At 37.5% G+C, this 21950-nt stretch overlaps 1 protein-coding gene across 1 annotated transcript in view; it reads left to right on the top strand.

Annotated features, from left to right (window-relative positions):
• The window catches only part of LOC121359247 (prolyl endopeptidase), an 84645-nt gene that overhangs the window by 7193 nt on the left and 55502 nt on the right, over positions 1-21950 (top strand). The window contains exons 4-7 of the mRNA XM_041478062.1: positions 1160-1290; positions 4712-4921; positions 6149-6270; positions 14826-14931. Coding sequence (XP_041333996.1) covers positions 1160-1290; positions 4712-4921; positions 6149-6270; positions 14826-14931 — 569 coding nt within the window. The remainder of the gene's footprint in view (positions 1-1159; positions 1291-4711; positions 4922-6148; positions 6271-14825; positions 14932-21950) is intronic.

Raw genomic sequence — 21950 nt, 5'->3', positions numbered from 1 at the left:
ATAATATAAATATAATAGAAAGGCCCTATGTTGTGGTGTGTGAGGCAGTCAAGAGGTCACTACCAAGTTAAATAACAGTCAGTAAGGTGTGGGGTAAGGAACTATTCTCTTTGAAGAATTTTCTGAACTTCTCATGACACTTAGAAATCCTTAAATTTAACTACTCTGGTTTTCTGATGAAGAATAGCTGCTAAAGGTCAGTGTCTGAAGAGTGTTCTGTAGAGTCTGCAGAAGGGAGGGGTGCCCAGGGAGGTGCTGTGTCTGTCTGATTGCTTGACCTTTGCTTCCCAGCATGTTGCCCAGCATTTCAGAGATGAAATTGGCAAGAAAGTGGCTGATCAAATAGAAAACTACTTTTCTTTTTCTTCTATTTCTTTTAATCTTTCAGTTTTGCACTTGCTGAACATTACTGTTATTACTTAAATGTATTACTAGCTGATATTGTTAACCAGGCCTTTGTGAGTATATTTTCCCCTTCTGGCTTGACCAAGTTCCCATATTTGTACCCAAGTACTTTTCAGTCTTAGGGAACATATGAACTTATATTTAGATTTGAATGTTGCTCTGTAAATTTCCCTGTTCCCCCTGGTGGCACTGCTGCCTGTTTTTTTAAGTCATGTGTTTGTATAGTAAAGTACTATGAAAATAGGTGTTAATTTCTGTGAGCTCTGTGGTGTCTTAGGATGTGAACAGCTCTGTAATTGTCTGTTCCTATAACTTTTTCAAATACACATTTGTAAGGACATTTAAACTGTTTTGGTTCTATTCGATGTGAACATAAGTCTGTCACCTAGTATGGATTGAAAGCAGCTGTATGAATGACAAAGCTGAGAACATAAGGGATGGGAACCTGTGCCAGTGCTTGTAACAGAGAAATGCTGCAGCTGCCAGAGTTGTTTAATGTAGACAGTTATGTGGAGTTTATAGTATACTTAGAATTCTTTGAAATGCACTGTGGCAAATGAAACTTTTATTTTTAAAGGATATTTTGGATGCATCCTAGCCATGACTCCTACTCCACTGTGAAACTTGTGTTTCCGTAGCCTATTCATCTGTCTTTTATTCACTTCGTGACAGCTTCATAGAATGTTTTTTGTGCTTGCCTAACTGAAAATCAGAGTTCTTCCTATTTAATTTTTCCCTCTTGTGTTCTTTTTAGGTATTTTCACTTCTACAATACCGGGCTCCAGAATCAGCGAGTTTTATATGTACAAGATTCCTTGGATGCCGATGCCAAAGTTTTTCTTGATCCAAATAAGCTTTCTGATGATGGCACCGTGGCCTTACGAGGTTAGTGAGACAGCAGTTCCTGCTGAGTAAGTCTCAGTTTTCAGCAGAAGTTGAAAATTTAATCTTAAGTATTTACAATAGCCCTATGTGAATTTATGTGGTGTGTCAGAGGAACACTTCTAAATCTACATTGTATCCACAATTAACTTGGTTTAGTTTACCAATGCTCTTTTTCACAACTCTGTAACAGGTTTCCAATGAAATGAGAGCAGCTCTTAAGGCTGTCCATAGCAAGGAAAAAAAGTTTATGTATTTGTATTGATTAGTTCTCTTAAAATTGCAGCTTTAACACAAACCAACAAGTTAAAAGTAAGAGACTGTGAAGGAACATATCATTAACTTCTATGATCACAAAATTGTTTGTGTTCACTAGGGCTGTAATTCTCTTAGCTGTCAATTTTCACACTCCCTACTTACTCATTTTTAGAAGCAGACTCTTGGACCTAAAAGTCTGCTAAGTCTTTTCAAGGACAGTTAATAAAAACAGCCATCAGAATTAGTGAATGTTTCTCTAAAAGTGACCTAGCTGAAAATAATCAATATGGCTTTTTTTTTATGGCCTTAATCTGTGTATATTACATTCATATAATCTCTGTGTATTTCTAGAAGTCTTACGGCATAGTCTTCTTCCAAATGCACTTAGAAAACCAACAGCTGTGTAACAAGAGGGAAAACTGGTGTTGATTAAAAATTGATTTAAGGGCAAGGAAGAACTGATGGGCTGTCAAGTGGAAATCACCAGTAAAGCCCTGTCGGGGACTGTGCTACGATTTGCAGTGTTCATATGCTGAACATACTAGAAAAAGGAGTGAGCAGTGAGATAGCAGTGTTTGGTGTTACAAACAAAGTTACTCCTGGTTGAAGAATGACTGAAGAGTTTCAGGAAAACCTTAATAATAATTTAGGTGGGCAATAAATTAACAAGCAGAAGTCTTTGTGCAGATAAATTAAGTGATACACAGGGGACAAACAATCCTAACCTCATTTATGGAGGAATGGATGACGTGAACTCTTGAGCTCATTATGACCTCTTGGGAACAATGCTTGAAGTGTAACACATAATTCCATGAAAATGTCAACTTGGTTCTTGGTAGAAGCTGAAAGAGTACATCAAATAACAATTTATTTATCAGGAAGAAATTTCTCCCTGGAAGCATTCAAGAAAAACTCAGTGCTGAGATTTAGTTGACAAGGTGGTGATCAGTCAAAGATTGAACTCTTGGAGGTCTTTTCCGACCTTCATGATTCTGTGATCCTATGAAACAGAGAACAAAACAAGGAGACACCATTACATTAGCAACCCAGGAGTTTATACTGTACCATTGAGAACTAAATCAACACCAGTCTCCTTAGCTCAAAAGGGGCTCTGAAATACAGGTTGGAGGAGGGCAATAGGAACAATCAAAGGAAAAACTGAGTGTGCCTGGATTAATCAGCTTGGAAAAGGGACAATTTAGCAAAGATATTAGAGGTCTTCAGAATCATTTGTGGCATACAATAGGATGGAGAGAAGGAATAAGGTTGATTAGTCATTTTTCTGTTACAAGAATGAGGGAATATCAAATGAAAGCAGTGAGAGTCAGGTCCCAAACAAACAGAAGAAGGTGATGGTTCATGCTGCAAGATTGTTAGCAATGGATGGTGGTGGTGGAAAAAAGCAAGCTGGACATAATCAAGGAGAAGGGAGGCATTCAGGAGTATTAGCCAACTACTGCATGGAAAAGGAGTCTGCTAAGCTAAATATGGTTGGAGACGATAAGAATATTTGAGGGAAATACTGCATGTGCTTGCATCGTTCTTGCATTTATTCCTGCATTTTGTTCTTGTGCTTGCATGGCTCAGTATTAGCACAGGGTGGGGAATGAAGAGATTGAGAGCATCCTTGCTAACAAGGACTTGGGTGTCCTGGTGGATGAGAGGCTCGACATGAGCCAGCAGTGTGAGCTTGCAGTCCAGAAAGTGATTTAATCCTGGGCTGCATCCAAAGCAGCATGGCCAGCAGGGCAAGGGATGGGATTCTGCTCCTCCACTGGGCTCCTGTGAGACTCTTCCTGGAGCACTGCATCTAAATCTAGGTCCCCATTCTAGGAAAGACATGGACCTGTGGGGGGAAGTGCAGAAGAGGGCCATGGCCATGAAAAGATTAGAGGGCTGAAGCACCTCACCTGTGACAAAAGGCTGAGGGAGTTGAGGTTATTCAGCCTGGAAAAGAGAAAGCTGTGGGATGACCCTGTAGTAGCTTTCCTGTACCTAAAGGGTGCCTACAAGAAAGCTGGAGAGGGACTTTTTACAAGGGCATGCAGTGATAGGACAGGGGAGAATGGTTTTAAACTGAAAGAGAATAGGTTTAGATTAGATATTATGAAAAAATTCTTTACGGTGAAGGTGGTGAGGCACTGGAACAAGTTGCCCAGAGAAGTTGTGGATGTCCCATCCCTGAAAGTGTTCAATGCCAGGTTATACAGAGCTTTTGTCTAGTGGAAGGTGTCCCTGTCTACAGCAGGAGGGTAGGAACTATATGATCTTAAAGATCCCTTCCAACCAAACCGTTCCATGATTATGTGGTTGTTCTTACTTGTGTAGGTATCACATTGTGGTTACTCCTGAGGACAACTAGGTGGAATTGTGTTCTAAATCAGTCTTGCCACTCTTACATTCTTATGGGAGAGAATATATTGGTGTGGCACAGCTTTGCCTCTCAAAACTATCATGTCTGTGAAATGCAACTTTTTCTTAGGTCGTTTTTGGGTAGATACTTTCAGGTCTGTACAGGCCTGTGATAATTCAGTCTCTTTGCTTGACTTGATTTGCAAGCATGAATTTGATCTTCATCAACTAAAATGGAAGCTCTTTATTCCTCACTGTTTGGATAAAGTGAAATATATATCACAGGTCTTAGCTGAGAATACTGGTAATTAACCATTTGCATGCTAGCGGTAAGGTTTCCCAGTTACTTCAGTTTTCAGGTTTTTAAAGGGTCTAGTTTTCAGTGACTCAATTTTTTTTAAGTGGTATTTGCACTATTTCAGATACATAGCTTGCATCTTTGTTAGCTTCTTTGGTACTGTTTCTTTCTTAAAAATTCCACTCGAGTTCTCTACCTGTGTTCATTTTCATTTTCTAGCTCTTCCTGCCAAGCTCAAAGCAGTAGAAGAAATGTGATTCAAACCATAATTGGTTGGGCATAAGTTATGTTACTGAACATGGATACTTACTGAGTATCTGTGCCTAAACTGGGATCTGTGAATTAATTGAGAAGTCCACAGAGAATGGAAAAGTGGTGTGAATCTCAAGTGATAGCAGATGTAGTGTCTTGCACTGCTTTTAGAAAATAAACCTTATTTTAGTGTTTGGTGAACAGTTTCTTTAACTAGCATCCCAATTTAATCTCTCTTCATTTTGTTTGTTTCCGATTTCCTAGGTTATGCATTCAGTGAAGACGGTGAATACTTTGCATATGGCCTGAGTTCTAGTGGCTCTGATTGGATTACTATCAAGTTTATGAAAGTAGAAGGTCCTGAGGATCTCCCAGATACACTGGAGAGAGTTAAATTCAGTTGCATGGCATGGACCCATGATGGAAGAGGCATGTTCTATAACTGCTACCCGAAACAAGATGGGAAAAGTGATGGTAGGTGTGACCATTCTAATTGCATGCTATGTGGAAGCAAAATCACTTTTGCAGTGAATTGGTGCAACAATTAGCGCTACAAATATGTATTGAAATAAGTGGCTGTATTGGTTGTGCAATTAGAGATCAAATTATGTCTGGTATCGCCAAAGCCTATGTTCAATTAATGTGAGTCACTTTTTGTCTGCCTGCCCCACTTTTTCTCAAAGTTTGCTGCTCCCTTTCTTTTTCTCTGGGATGCTTGACTTAGGTTTCATATTGTTGGTGGTGGTGGCTAGAATTTGATGTCTGATGGAAGCTTACTTAGGTCTTTCCCCTTATGCATTTGTGTGGGCATAGATAAACTGCTTTGGGAGATTGACCTGATGAATAGCAATGTGAGGCATAAGGGTTTTTTTGTTCAACCAGATTAATTCATGTGTGGTTCCCAGCAAAGCAAAACAAAATGTTTGTGCTAGCAAAATTCAAGGAGCACCGCACAAAGTGGAATGAATTGCGGAGGAGCATCATTGGGGAAGGAATTTAGCAGCTATTATTATAAGGCAGAGCTCCTGAAAAGTTTCTTCTGGAGATATGCTCTTCATTAAACTGGAGAGAACCTTAATTTTGCTTCTGTGTTTGCTTTTGAAGCCTGTAATTTTGCCAGACTTGCAAGATAGACACCAACCTCATTTTGTTGTTTTTTTTTAACTCCTGTTTGTATTTGAAGAGCTGAAGTGTTGGAAAATGTTGCAAGAATGAAATTTTAAAAAAATTAAATCAAGTGGCACCTCATGCAGTGCTTTAAAATCACTTTTATATTTTCAGCAAATGGAAGTATAAGGTTTCTAGGAATGTAATTAGCATAAATCTCCCCTTAGTTGCACTGGGTGAAATGGAAATGAAAATGTCATTAGAGTGTGGCAGGGATTCTTGTTTTTCTTCACTTTGCTTGCTTTTATTTCTAGAAAGCAAATCTTGAAATTCTAAATCTTCACATTTGAAGAAGGTATTATCAACAATAAAAGGAAAGGGTTACTTTTTAAACAGGTTTCCAGCATGAAGTTTCATCTTGTTTAGTAGGATGGTGTTTGTTTGTAGGGGAATGGTTGTAGCTTGGAACTATTCCTAGTCCTCTCTTCTGAATTTCTCTTTTATATACAAAGGGATACACAAGTTTCTAAGGGTTTCATATGGTTGTTGCATTTCTTTGAGAACTTACTGGTTTAAATATCTGCATTTCACTAGGCACTGAGACGTCCACTAATCTGCATCAAAAGCTGTATTATCACGTATTAGGAACTAACCAGTCAGAAGATATCCTATGTGCTGAATTTCCCGATGAACCAAAATGGATGGGGGGAGCTGAGGTATGGTAAATGTCCTGCACCTTACCATTATCATGTTCTGGTTTTCAGATTCTAACAACTGATAGTGGATATTAATTTGAAAACATTTTGTTAAAAGAGCACTTTTTATTAGTGTTGTAGAGTTGACAATTGAACTAAGAATCATTGATTAAGGTTTCCTGAAAATAAGACTGCCTAATTTGCTTTAAATCACTCCTCCAGCCTGCAATGACACAATCATATACCCTTTTTCTTCACTGAGGTCATTCTGCCTGATACAAATTCCAAGACAGAGAAGATCATTTGATGGACAATATGTCACTGTTCTTGTTTCTTCTTGGTCTGTGTTTAGCCCCAGCTTGTACTTCCTGCAAAAAAGCTTATTCTAATATCCAGTGTCTGGATATTTCCTGCTGTGTATTTATTTGGTTATATTTAATTTTGTAATGTCTTCCCTGAAAAATAAATATATCTGTTCTGTTAACTGAAGAATGGAGATACGCAGGTCAAAATCTGTTAATAATGTGTGTATGATCAGAGAACTCTAAATTTCCCTACAAGTTTTATCGGCACACATATGGTACAGACTATGTTATTGGAAATGGAATTGATTTCCTAAGCTTATTTTGTTGAACTACTACTACTATATAGTGCAAAATCCCAGTAAGCCTGTAATTAATGTGGTGTATTCCCCATATTAGATTTAGCAGTATGCAGTTGAGTGCGCTTATTTGGAGTGCTGCTGAAATGTAGTGATGGTCGTTCTGTTTATCAGGGAACTGACGTTTTCCCTTGTGGATGAATACTTGTAATACTCTGTACTCTCCTGCCTATCATGTTTAATCAGTACTTTTTGTTTCTATATTGGTCTCTTTTTTGTCTGACACATTTGATGCATATGAAGTGGTTTTAGCCTGGTTTGGGGTACTCAGTTCCTGCAAATACTTTCCTGTGCAAGAGCCTCTTTTGAAAAATGTGATCATCAGTTTGTGTCACATTTCAACACATTAACCCATGAAAATGTTAGGGCTGTGTTTACTGTAGGCTGACAGAAAACAAAGGTACTTTTAATGGTCAGGAGAAAAAATATTACACTATTTTATAAAAAAAACAAAACCCAAACCAAAACAGTGCAATTGCAAAATGTGGTTTTGTCCTTGTGCAATGTGTCAAAAATCTTCTTTCCACGTCATTCCAGCAAGTTTTCCAGTCAGTTTTTCTAAGCATTTAAGAAAGTGGAAGACCACAAAGTAGTGGGCGAAAAATTAAAATATCATTAGTCAAAATCAAATTATATGGCTTTTTGGTGCTGTCCTGCATATACTGCATATACTTCCTTGGTGCTAAGATGCTGCTATAGGTTTTAAAATACAACTTTGCGCAGCGCAGCATGTCGTAAAATGCATGCTTTCATGTGTTTCTGTCAGATAAATAAAAAAATGTTTTTATTTTACCAGCTTTGATAGTCACACTAGCTGGAGACATTGTGTTTTACATAAGCCTCAGTGAAAACAGTTGATTTGTAATGTGGGTGTTCTAGTCTTAAGTACCAAACCTTTGTTTATGGGTAGGGGGAAAGTTGAACTTTCATACCTAGGTTTGAACAGAATTTGCAGGTCTTGCAACGAAGGTCAAGGAAGACAAATACCTCACTTGCAAATGAAAAGCACCTGATAAGGGGATTCTTCAGAGACTGCAAAATTAATAATGTTGCCATGATATTTCAGAAAAAGTAATCTCAGGTGTGCTGTAGGGAGTCAGAGTAGTGTGTATTCTCAATGGAGATAGGAAACTAGGTCATTCATAAGGACAAAAGAGGATTGTATAAAATTTTGTCAGCTTACTATATTTACAAGACAATATGCAAGCAAATAGCTTCAGGGTGCTTTTCCTTATTATACATTCAACACCAACCCCAAGTATGCTTGACTTAAACAAAATCTGTGGTGCTGAAAATGGTGTTGGCAGAGAAACACAGATGCATTTCCAGCTCCTCACTTGAATGGATTGTTTCTGAGGAAGAAAAATCTGGGTTTTTTTAGTCAGATATGTAAGTTTTGAAAAAGAGGCTGTCAAATCTTTTCATTAGTCTAGAAAAAGCATAAGAATTTCTGGTACAGATTCTAGAATGATGGGAGAGTTGTGAAGAGCGGGGATAGAATTTAATTGAATAACAGCCCAGCAGAGGGCAGTCTGGTATGAAGATTTTTAAAATCTTGGCAATGTCATAGGTACTCTGGGAAAACAGGAGCTTCTCATGCTTTTCTGTTTAAGTGGCATTTTCTTGCTTCTTCTCCAGACTGACTGAACATACCTCTCTTTCACAGACAGTTATTCCCAAAGTTAAACAATAAGTTATATAACAGTCTTTCACAGTTGGTAGTGCTAGAAGTCCCTGTGGTACCAGCAGGAAAGTAAACAGAACAGAAAGGAGTGCATGAGAGGAACCCTCCTATCCCAATTCTGCCAGCAGTAAAATAAGTACAATTTTTCATGTTTTCTAAGAAACACTGTCTACTGTCTCTGAATTGACAAACATTTTTTTTAGTTCTTCATTTTATATTTAGAGCTGTCAGTTAACATCAGTGGTTCTAAACCAGGGAGTTGATCTTGCACATGAAATTCAGAGCACAGAGGAGTAGGCTGTGCCAGATGTGTGCTGGCTGTAGTGGTTTCACTGCAGCAACATAGAAGCATCCACTGGGGAAGAGTGAACAGCATGGAGGGCTGAAAACATTGCCAGTTCACTCAAGTGAGACACACTGCTGGGTAAAGCAGGGCTGTGGGAATTTTTCTAAAGCCTTACACTGTCTTAGTCAAGGATGAATCTTGAATAGAAGACTAGTATGAATATCTTCCTACAGCCCTGGCAGTAGGCCCAGAGAATTTTACTTGTAAGAAAGAGGCCAGTAATCATGGCTGCATGTGGGACTATGGGAGCTGATAATTTCTTACATAGCCAGGTTCCAGATGCTTTGGTGCTTTCATTGCTCAAAAGCAAGCTGAAGGCTGCAGTAAAAATTGTGTGTGATGTTTGTCACCCCAAAAGGCTACTGATTTTGTTCTGTGATAGGCTTAGGAAAAAGAATGCATGTAAATATGTGTGTGCATATTGTTGTGGTGAGTGAGCTAGGGTCAAAATTCCTGTTTTCTGGCTTTGGTATGGCTCCTTCAACCCCAAAGCTGACAGAGGCTTGAAAGGATATGGTCAGAATAGAAGTGCTCTTTATACCAGCACATTGTATCTAAAATCCAAGAATAAAACCCCAGCTCGAATAAGAGATTTGAATTAATGCCCAGAGCAAGTTTTCTAACCTGGGGAGTGGCTGGATAGAGCACATCACAATGTTGTTTGCATATAACCATGTCCACATACTGCGTAAAGTGTCTGGCCTGTGCCTCAGAATGTAGGAAGGAGATTGTTTGACCTCAGCCTGAAATTTTGCATTCCTGTGATCACCCATCATTAGGGCTTCTGAAATCTGGTTGATTCTGAAATCGGTACTCTGCAAACAGAAAACAAAGCAGAGACTTTACAGCCTGAGAGTAGCAGCTTCAGGTGGCTTGGATTGTGCAGACAGTCCCAAGAGGTTGCTTTGTGAGAGGGAGTTTGTGCCCCAATCCTCAACGTCTTAAAAGACTGAGAGAACATAAAATGTGATAGGAGCTATTTGCAAGCTTCAGTGACTTTCTGGCACCACTGCAATGATAATATCAGAACATAGCTGTGTATTCCCTTCATTAAAAAAACAACAAACCAGTACAACACCCCACAACCCCCATAAAAAAAAACCACAAAAACCCACAACCCTTTACAAAAGAGTTTCCTATTCTAGGAAAGAAAATAGCTTTGATTTTTCTAACAAATGTGAGATTATAAAAGTGGAATTTGGAAGGCTAGGAGACTACTGTGGGGGTTCTTTGTCATCATGCAGGCAGATCTTTGCAGCACATCTTTGTGCACATCTGTGATGGTAGAACGCTTGAGGCTGTTCAGACAGTGCAATTGCTCTTTACTTGCCAAATCTTTCAGCAAATTTTACGGTAATTTTTTTTCTCTCTGTAGAACCAACGTGCTTTCTGGATTTTTGTGCCTAATATTTTTGTTTGTTCATCTGATAAAAAGCTTAAAAATACTCATAAATAACAAAAGAGGTAATTTCTGCAGCAAGTGGAAGGTTTCTTGCATGTAAATTCTTCTTAGTAGAATCATATCCAGGGTCAGTGGTGTTATGCAAAAGTCTTTGGGCAGCATATATCTAAAGTTAAGGAAGTAACTGTTGTCATTAACCTGTTTTATTGTGGTGACTGGGTGCATTCCTAAATAAGTATTTAAAAAAAAATCTATTCAGTCACTCTGGGTGGTTTTAAGCTGTTACATCCATAGCATATAGTGAAAATTATAACATTGTTAAAGTCCAGCTTATTGATGCAACGAGTTTTTAGTTCAATGTGTTGCACGGTTGCATCTTTATTGCTAGACATCTTTCTTTTTCTGGATGATCTGATCTTTCATGGCTGGATACATTACAGTTAGTAATTTGACCTTTTAGCTCTGTTGGAAAGCTTTGATTCTGTCTGTGATTTTTTTGAACTTTGCTTTTTTTTTTTTTTTTTTTTTTTTTTTTTTTTTTTTTTTTTTTTTTTTTTGTACGTGATTCATTTGCTGTGCTTCATTGGAAATGCATTAGATAGCAATGACAATTGTTCAGTTTAATATGCAAAGGGCACCAGTGCATGAGGAGCAGTAGTTTGTGAAATAACTATAGATGCAGATCAGGTTGTAGATTACCTTATTGTTAATGCCTGCAATTAAGAAGAGAGTTTATCTTTTTCTCAACACAGGCATAGGGTCTGATAACTGAATTTTATTTATTTTATTTTTAGTACCTTGTTACTCAGAAACAAAATACGCAGTGATTAGGTTTTTTCCACCTTGATAATAAAAAAGGGCAAAGGTAGTAAAACTTTGAATTTATTATCTATAAAGGAATGATATGTATATGTATTTGCCTTAATAGAATACAATGTACTCCAAGGGCCCCTATTTGTGAACTGAATATGGAGAGCTCTTCCCTATCCTGAATCTGGCAATTGTGACTGTCCAGGTAGTGTTCACAGAACTTGCATTAATATTCACTGTTGGTATGCACATGACTTGAAAGTAGAGCACTCTAATATCTCTCATATTGACATTTTAGTTGAGTAATATATAAAGCCAGAAAGCCTAAAAACCCCACAGCTTTCTCATGTTCATTCTTTTTTGTTGTTGTTTGTTCAATTATGTATGAGATTTTGGTCTGAAATCTGCTGCTGCTGCTAGACAAAATATTTCACTTTTTTTTTTTTTTTCTGTGGATGCTCATAACCTTTTACAGTTCCTTATATGGCTTGTATAATAAATTAGTTGTATTTTGTAACAAAGACGAGATTTGAGTGGTTAGAAGATTGTTTTTACTGATTAGACTTCATATAATTTTTCTTATTTTGGTGTTTATTGATATATTGAAGTTACAGGTTCTTCTCTTAATGTTTGTCTTCTTAGCAGTGGTTACTGTTCATCAAAATGGAGAGAACAGGTAGCATTGAAATCGCTAGGCTGAAAAACAGCCCAGAGAAAACGCTCCACTATAAACCAGAACTCTACTCTAAAGGAGGACTTAAAGGTTTTTATGCTTGAAAGACTAGATAAAATAGTACTTAGGAGTACAGCTATCTTAGTGATACTGTTGTGTATGTTTGTATGGTGCAATGATAGTCACAACAAATATTTAAGAAATAGTAGGTCTAACAAACTCAAAATTGCCACAACTGAATGACAGTAGTAGTGGAACTAAAAGCTACATACCAACATCAGTTCTTTGAAATAATCCTTCCTTTACTGGTGTTGAGTTAGAGATTAGTGCTGCATTATGCCAGTAAAAGCATTGTTATGCTGAAGGTTTTCAAAAACTCCAGTTGAAAGGCTACAGGATTTCTTCTGTCCTGTTTTGACAGATACTAAATGTTGTTTTAAGAGGTGCAATTGCTTTATAGCCTGATTACCTTTTACCAGTGGGTGTAGTTTGAAATGATAGTAATTATTTTAATGAGAGAAATGTGTACTGACTGGCATTCCAGATCTCTCTCAGAAATTCTTGAGATATGTTTCATTTTCATCTTAAATGTGGGAAATCAGGTCTGACATTACAGCTGTCCCTCTTATGCTGAACCATGAATGCATTCTGAGATTTGAGTGAGGTACTAGTATGAAATTTCAGTTCATAAATTTGTGAGCCAAGAGCAGGGATTGCAGCTCAGCTCATGAAGATGATGTAGCAATGTAAGAATAATTCAAATGATAGTTGGTAAATCCTATATCCTTTTGCCATCCCGAAACCCAGACTCTTGTCTGTTTACAGTGTAGGGTCAGTGGCATTTGGGCTGTGATTACACATTCATCAGTGCTGCAATCTGAGCTGCCTTAAGCAATCTCTATCCCTGTTATTCATGTTTCCAGCTGTTTGGTGCTGTGTGCTAGCTTGGCCATTTGTGCAACTGAACAGTGAACTGATTGAGATACTAATCTGGCAGAGGGGCTTTTATTCTTTTTTTTTTTTTTATTGTGGTTTGTTTAAGTATTTTTCCTTTTTCTTTCTCCTTCCCTTCCTGGATTCTTTGTTTGCTTGGGTGTCTTGTTCTTCTGGATTCTTTCTTCTTTTCTGGTTCTCGGAGATTTAATTTTTTTTGTTGTTGTTGGATATGCCATTTTTGCAGTTGGATCAGTTCCCTGAACTGGTGTACTTCACAAATGGTGGATGCTTGTACTGGTATGACATGGGGAATGAACTTACATGGACACAAGCAACCACAGCAGTAGGAAGAGCTAGAGGTGGAGACTGCATAAGGTGATGCTGCTGCCAAGATTGCTCATCAAACTGTAACTTTGCAATGTAGATGTCTAAATCTGCAGTATAATACTGAACATTTTAGCATGCTGCAGTCAGCCGTCTTGGCCTGTTTCTGTCAAAATCCTTTGGGTTGTAGAACTCAGTGGTGTAAGAATAGCTTTAGTGATAGAGACACACTTAATTGGTATCCCACCAGGAAGATGCTTTGGGAGTTCTTGCTTCAAATTAAACATAAACTGCTATCAACTCTTAACTAGTCCAGCTGGGAATATGGAAGGAAAAATTAGATGTACTCAGATTTGCTGTCATCAGAGATCCTGAATTGCCCTTGCAACAACATCAGAAATTGGCACATCTCTGTTCTTTCTTGAGTATAGTTATCAGTCTTCTCTTTACTCACAGAATCAAAGAATAAATTTATGTGAGTTCTGACCGTGATTAAAAAAGTTTAGTGTGTCATATTCTTGAGTATAACTGAAATCTGTATTTTTGTATATAACTTAAAATTATTTGCTATGTTTTTCCAGTTGGTGAGAAGTGAAGGGAACTTGGTGCTTTCACAAGTATGGACAGACATTTAAGCAGCATATTGCAATAATTTTCTTAATTAAAATTTACATCTGCAATTATTGTTTACCTAAAACCACTGAAGATATATCTTTTAAGAAGGATCACCTAATCTTGGTTTCCATTTCTGGATATACTTGTTTCTTGGTGCAGGGTGCCCTGTTAAAGATGTCTTTGCTGTTTCATATAATGGAGTGGGTTTTTGGCTACAGTAGGAATCTTAGGTGTTTTTTTCTATTTGTCTTGTGAGCTTTCGGCTGTATGGACTTTTTTTGTGGTATAATTAGGTCATAACAAATGCCTGTAAAAATACAATTTGGAAACACTCATTTGGGGTTTGTTTTTGTTTCAAGGAGTGTTTGGTTGTTGGGGTTTTTTTATTAACTTTCATACACTGAGATTTGTTTCTATTCTACTAGGTCCCTTTCTTATGTTCTTAAAATTGTGGATCTGTTGGAATAACAGTATAATTAGAACTTAATTCTTCTGAAATTTATTTTGCACAACTCATTCCACAGATATTTTGCATAACAAATGTTACAGCTATAAACTGAAATATATCTAAGAAGTAATTACAATATAAGAATTGTTTTGAAGCTACGTATAGTGCCAAGTGAAAAATTTCCAGAACCCAGATTCATATTTTATGACTTTAAATTTCCATTAGATGTGGTTATATAAGAATGTGGACAGTAAACAACCTTCTCTATCAGCTCTGTTAATAAAACATCAAAATTTGGTAATTCTGGATTATGCTCAAAACAACTCCGTCAGAAGAAGGAGACTTGAAGACTTCTTGTTACTTTCTGCCTTTCCCTGTTGGACTTGCACTTTCAAAAGCTTTGTCAAGAAATGTAGTGTGTTTGCAAAGTCTGAGTAGCAAGAAGGATTAATTGATGACTTTCTGTACTACAGACACCATTTCAGAAATTATGTTGTGTGTGTACATGCATGTGCAAAAGCGAACCAAGAAGCTTTATCAGAAAATTTATAATGTGGTTATAGCTTGTAATGTTCTTTTAACAGCAGCACTAGATTTTTCTGAATGTGTGAACTCACTTTTGGAGTTCTCTTTTCCAGAGGATGAATTGTCTTTGAATTTTCTGTAACTTCTTACAGGTGTCGGATGATGGTCGATATGTCTTGCTGTCTATCAGAGAAGGCTGTGATCCAGTGAACAGACTGTGGTACTGTGATCTACAGAAGGAGTCTCAGGGTATATCAGGTAGGTGTTGCTTTGTAAGCTTGCTTCCTTTTAAGACAATATAAAATTTGAAATACCTTATGTTTGAATGAAAATATAGATATGTATATTGAAAGACATATATATATTCAAATACATGTATTGCTTAACCACCTTAATGCATAAATTAGATAAAATAAGCACTGCTAGCATTCCATTTTCTGTTATGTATCAGTAGATGAAAAACTCCATTCTTCATTCTATAGTTTGTTTAAAAGGTCACAAGGAAAAGTTGGTATAGTATAAGCAGCTGTACCAGTGTATTTTCAATTTCATTCTACACCACTAATACTTTTCCATGTTAAAACTTTTTTTCATATTTTAAAAATTTCATGTATCTCCCTTCAAGCGCTGATAACACTTTTTTACAAAAAGTGACTAGCTTGTAGATAACATTTTCGTTCTATGGATAGTGCTAGGAAATAAAAATCCTCCAGTGTTGTTTGGTAGCACCATTGTTGTTACAGTAGAAGTATCAACTCATATTTCAAATTCGCTTTCCTGAAGTGCTCCTTTCTTACCTTCTAGTTGGAGTAGCCTTTGGCTTTTGTGTATTAGGCTTTGTAGCCACAATGGTATGAGCTGAAAGTATGGCACTTTATACCTTTATATGGCTGTTGTTAATTGTTGGCATAGTCAGCTGGTTTACTGATTGGTAATTTTGTATTTCCAGGGTATTGGATTATTGAAAGGTATTCCTTAATATGTGTTTTGCGTAGAACACAACTTAGCTTTTTTGATTCTTGCAGCTTCTCTCTCCAGAAGCTTCAGAAGCAGAATAAATACTGCAGTAGCTCTTTGTTGAATATTGGATCTCAAGAAACTTGTTCTCTTGTTTATTAACAGCATATTTCAGGCTAAGGAGGGGACACTACTACTGACTTGTCTACAACCAAACTTCAGCCAAGGCTGGCAACGACTTCCACATGTACAGCCAATTCTTCGTTATTTGTACATACCAGGTCAGGCAGGGAACCTTTCTTTATTTGGCTTCATGATCACCTTGGTAACTTATCATCGAGGCACTGTAGAATTCTGGATTGCTTGAGCCCTAGTTTACATTGTCCTTCACACAGAAGGCATCACATTGGCTAGAATTCCCAGTGTAAGGAGTATGACCTGTGAACATGAGTCTTCTTACAGTTGTCTGAAGAAGGCATCATCTACTTCTTCCTAATTAGGAAGTCCATAGCATGGACTACTACTATGTGCTCTATAGCACATAGTAGTATATACCACTGCAGTAACACCCATGCTGGTCTGCCTATTAATCTTAACCTATGAGCTACTTACCATCTCCTGAGCTGTCCCAAGGCAGAACTCCACAAATTCCAGCTGTTCTTTCACATAAAATACAACTCACCTCCTCACCTTGCCAGCCTATCCTGACTAAAGAACCTTTACCTATCCATGGTAGCACAGCATTACTGTGAGCTATCCCACCATGTCTCCATTATCCCATTGAGGTCATAGTCCAGAAACTGCACACGGACTTGTAACTCCTCCTGTTTGTTTCCATGTTGTGTGCATCAGGGTAAAGGCAGTTCAGGCAGGCACCCAAGTGTGCTGATTCCTCAGTACAGGTTTGAGAGCTTTCTCCATGAGGCTGTTCTGCAGGCACTTCCTTCTTCACATGCCTGTTCTTGGAGAGACTCCACTACAGCTGTTTCATGGATTTTTGTGTCTCTTTCATTCTTACCACCTAGGTCCTTGGCTTGCCTACCCCATGCACATCTTCCTTACTTGTCAAGGAATCACTTTCTCCTGTTTTTTCTGGTTTAAAACTCTGCTGACTGGGTTGTCTAACCTGCAAGGATCCTTTTGCCTTGCTTAATCCAGTGGACAGCAGTGCAGCAATAGTACAGAATGGGGTAACCTAGAATTGCTGCTAAATCATTGATTTTTCTCTTGGATGCTGTCGATGAATGTCTCCTGTTCCTTATTTGCAGTCTGCTTTCTGTGGAAATAAGAGATGCTTAATCCCACTTTGCTTTTGGAAGTATTGGCTCCCAAATGCAATCAGTGATAATGGAAAAGCAGGAGTCCTAGTGGTCCAACCCTCACAAGAATGTGTGGAAGGTCAGTTGGCCAGGCAGACGTGAGACCATAATCTTGTGGCATAAATTTAATCTTGTTAAACCTTGAAGACTCACTCAAATGGATACCCTTATGGATTCCTGAACTGTGGAGATTGCTTCGGAAGAAATTTTTATCATCTTAGACTTGAGCCACTTTCAGTCAAAGTTCTCCCCTGTGGATTCTCAGAGATATGAAAGTCAATGAAGATTTGTCTTCCAACTTTGATATTTCTAGCAGCTCTCTCCTGTGTGAATTCTTGGATGACACCCTGTTTATGATGAATCTTAATATAATTTAGTTAGAATGTGAAATGACTTTATACAAACCCATACACCACTAGGTTCTGCTGTTTCCAGTGTTCAGAGGCTTGTGTCTCTTCGATGCATACAAGATTCTGCCTGTGTGTTGTACTCACTTAAAAGGAATTCTAAGATGCACCCTTCCTGTATATCTGTTATTTGGATCATTATGGTGTTCAGCAGGGCTTTGTCATCACTGGGAGGTTGTGGTGACCTGAGATGATGAAGTTTCAGAACCCATCTGTGGATTAGAAGGAACAGTTATAAGCATAGCTACATTTCTAGAGAGCTCCTTAAACAACCTGTTTTTTATTCTGATTTTTCCCAGAAGTGCTGTCTGTAAGTCATAGATCAGTTCATACTGTGTTAGACAAGTGTGCTCTCAGAGTTGAAATAAAGTCTAACAGGGAAGACTGTTAACTATATGGGGAAATGCATTGTAATATTGTAGGCAAGTAATATTGGCTGATAGGGAGGTGTATCATTTAAAGAACCCATATGGTGGACAAGTGGAGTAATTCTGTTTGGTTTTAAATTTGTAAACCCATCTCCTTGAATGGGCTATTGGCTGAGCTGGGTATGTAATAACAAGGTTAAGTTAGTCCAAGCCACATGTTCATCCAACAGCTGTTACATCATTGACTGCTTTGAGATCCAAAGTGGATGAGATGATTAATGAATTTTCTTACCTTGTGCTGTAATGAAGGACTCTGCTTGCTGCCACATTCTGTGTTGGAGGTAAAGTGAGAATAACCTTCAGACTGTAGGTGTGATAAGATGATGGACTGAATGTACCTATTCAGATTATTAGCTGAGGCTCCTGCTCTCCTGTGCTCCCTCAGGATGATTCAGTCCGTGTGAAATACAAGTATCTCTCTGGACAGATTTGGACCCCTGTGCTGATTGCAAAAAGTGCCTTGTAGCTCGCATGCTTCTAAGATTAAAGGGAGAAAAAGAAAAGATAAATACCTCAAAACTGAAAGCAACTTGAAAAAATTTAAGCAGGAAATCTGCAAAAAGTATAAAGTTGAGAGGAGAGAGAAAATTAACTGATTAAGACACAGATGTTTGTGAAGAAGTTGTCAGAATAAAAAAACTAGTTTCAGGACTGTCTGAGTAAGTATTAGTTATTTCAGAAATTGTACTGACTGGCAAAGGGGGAATGAGGGAAACTGAAAAATGAAGGAAAATGGATGATATTATAGGTAGTCTAGGATCTAGCAGATAACATGTGATATAGATGCTGTTTTAAGGACAGGGTGATTTTACAGTGAAGCTTCAATTTAGTAACCATAAAGAAGAAGTGAAATAATATTGGAGAGGCTCTGCTTATTTCAGTCAAAATGCTTTTGCATCCTGGAGATGCTTGCTGAAGACAGAGGTGTAAATAAGTCTGATTTTGCAACTGAAAGTTGAAAATGACCATTGAATTCTTAGTTACTTTTGGTCTTAACATCTTATTAAAGTGATATTGACTAAACTGCTTCCTGGACTGTTGAAATTAATTGACCAAGAAAAACTTCCGTTAAGAGACAGGACTATGGTTTTGTAATGAAGAGAATAAAAGTAACAGAGCTAGTAATCAAGGGAAAGGACCTAATATATGGAATGTACCTCAGAACTGAAGGGACACAACTGGTATTACAGGCAATCTTGTAGTAATTTTGTACTTAGGTTGTTCTGTCCCGCTCTTCTTTTTTATCCTTCCTTCTGTAATAGACCTCTTATATCCATGTTCCTTATATAATTTCCAGTGTTTGGATCTGTTCTTGAAAATCCCACAGAGGCTGGTTATAGAAGTGTCCTTTATACTGTTTGATTTCTTTGAGATACATCAGAATTTAAGTCCTGTTTGAGCAGCAGGTCAAGATAAATGCACATGTGTGTATTTATGGACTAAAGCCGCACTATGGTCGTAGAAGCTCCTGTGCTCAATGTACTGACTGTGTCATTCTGCAGCAGCATCCTGCTGCAGGAATCACAATAATAAACTATTCCTGTGTAGGTATTTTATAGGGTACTTACCTCTTACTAGCTCTTCTTGTACTGGGTAACAATATTGTGGTTTCTGCGTTGAGGCTCTTGGATTCAGTGAAAGCCACTTGTGTTTCCGTGAAGTGATTCATAGTTTGGAACCTTTTGATAGTATAATGTACAGCTTATTTAGAAATAGTGATTGTTTTTATAATTTTCTCATTTCACTGAGACTGAAGAAAAAGATTTTGAAAACTTCATGCAATCTGGCAATATTGCACTAGATATATAGAGGTTGGTATGTGGCAGATTTCATATGATCAAATAATAATGTAAGTCTTCTCTTTCATGTATAGACTTTATTGATATAGTTTTTCATTATTTTCATTTTTGGGGACTTGTTTGATTTAGCTGAACTAGTCTACTTCTGTGCACAGCTGGACATATGAAATTACATGCTCATTAAATATTTCAAGTCTGGTGTCAACAACTTTCTCATACTTCTGAATTTATTTGTTTTGTAAGGTCAGAGTTTAGAACGAGTAAATGCGCTCTACTTAAGGCTTGTTAGAATTAAGGTTGGCTACCTGATTTGTGGGCTTTATTTCTAACTTACTGTAGGTTAGAAATGTGGCACAATTAAAAAAAAATATTTCTGCCTGTATGTTAGGAGACCTTCTTGCTCAGAATAAAGTTCATTTTGTCTGTCTGAGAGACAAAAAGAAGCCTTTTCCCTCAAAGAGCACACTTAAATTTTAAATTATTTTGCTTAAATTTGCAGGATAGAGTGGGGAAGCAGAGTGAAAAGGGGGTATCCATCTTGAGAAAAGAAAGAAGAAACAGGAGTGCAAAATTAAACAGTATGTTTCATGTGTGGAAATAAAAAATGCGTAATAAATATCTGCCTGATAGAACTTGGAAGATGGCTGTGAATTCAGGGATGAGTCAGCTACTGTGGGAATCATCAAGCAACACAGTATAGCCCATAAGAAGCTTACAGGAGCTCAGATATTTCTTTCCCCAGTAGGTGAAAGGAACGTGTAATCTTCCATTTTACTCTTACTTAAATATGGCATGCTTTTATAGCAAGAAAATATTTCCTTTTTAAATTTCAAATTAAACTCAACAGTTTGTGGCTGTTTTGAAAATACTAATCCAACCAGATAAGCTCATTCAGTTGAAAAAAACCAAAGCTGTAAAACCCTTTTTTGCCTTCTTAAATTGTGAGCTTCTTCTATATTTATGCTCAATTACATGCCTGTCCCATTTTTGCTGTCTGTCTAGACAATACAAATAAAAAAGTAAATTTGCACCTTTTCAATCCGAGGCACCGAAAGCGAAGATCCAGATTGTTCCACAAGAACCATCAAGAAATGGAACAGAATGATTTTGCTAACAATATAAAGTAATTTGCTTTGAGGAAGAAGAAACCTCTGGTTTAACTTTCTCTCAAGCTATCTTTTTATGAAACATGGTTTGTCCAATATTTGCCACTTAATTATTGCTTTAGTAATCTTGAGTTAATGCATTTCATTACCTTCCTGCACAGCATGAGTTGTTGCTTCTTTTTGCATATACTGCCTTTAAATAGTAAGTGAGGTCACAATGATGTCATCAAAGACTCTGTGGAAGAGAGAACATTATATTAGTTCTGTTGTACTGAAGGAAGTTGTGTCCTGTGCATTCACTGATTGTTCATGTATTTCTCAGGCTGTGAGTCAGTGGATGTTAACTTGTCCTGTGTTGAGTGGGAAATTTTCTTAGTCTCTGAATGGAGATCACATCTAACAAATGAGAGTAGACTATTTCTAAATGTTCAGGAGACTTAAAAGGATTTAACTTGTCTATTTCTGCATCTGAAAATTTAGGTGTGTCGATAATCTTCTCCCTTTACTATGTCATGATATTTTTGTCAACAGCTGTAGATTAATCGAATTGGCTGTGCAGTCTCCTGTGATATTCCTTGTCAGACTGTTTTCCTCAGAAGATAATCTACACAGCAGTGTTTCTGTTTCTTTCCATGAATGGTACAGGGAGCATCTGAGCATCTTTTCTGCTTCCCAGATTAGCTAAAATGTTCTTCATGCTTTCCTTCCCCCACTTCACAGGGTTTCTACTGTATACAGACTGAGTCATTTTCCTCTTCAAATGTTCAGGTTGTTTGCTAGGTTTTTAAGCAGGCCATTGTGAGCTACTTGTGCCAAGAATGCTCCTTTTTAGAATAGAAAATCACTGTGCTAAGTAACCTATGACAAATATGTAATAGCTTCATTTTAATGGGGATCTTAAATTAGTCTGAAAAAATAAGAGATTTGGGGAGTTGTTGTTTCCTTTCCTCCCCTACTACCATGGGTGTTTTTTGAGTCCCACCAGATTAACCCAGTTCGTAACATAGTTTTTGTGACAAAACTCTTTGTGTTAGAAATGACCAGGTTTACCAATTGGAATTTTATGTTTACAACTAACCTAACCAAACACACCTTTAAAAAGATTTTTGTCTCATATCAGTATTTTACAAATACTCAATTTCTCAAGACCTGAGGTCATAATTCACAGCATTGTGGCAAGACAATGCTGTGAGAAGACCCCCTGGGAGAAGACGGCTGGCTGCTCTTTAAGCTTTTGGGTAACTCCCTTGCTGTACTCTTG

The sequence above is a fragment of the Pyrgilauda ruficollis genome, unplaced genomic scaffold (genome assembly GCF_017590135.1).
Source record: "Pyrgilauda ruficollis isolate IOZ18807 unplaced genomic scaffold, ASM1759013v1 scaffold43, whole genome shotgun sequence".
NCBI lineage: Eukaryota > Metazoa > Chordata > Aves > Passeriformes > Passeridae > Pyrgilauda > Pyrgilauda ruficollis.
Note: the sequence above shows the minus strand (reverse complement) of the source record. Positions and strands in the feature narration are given on the sequence as shown.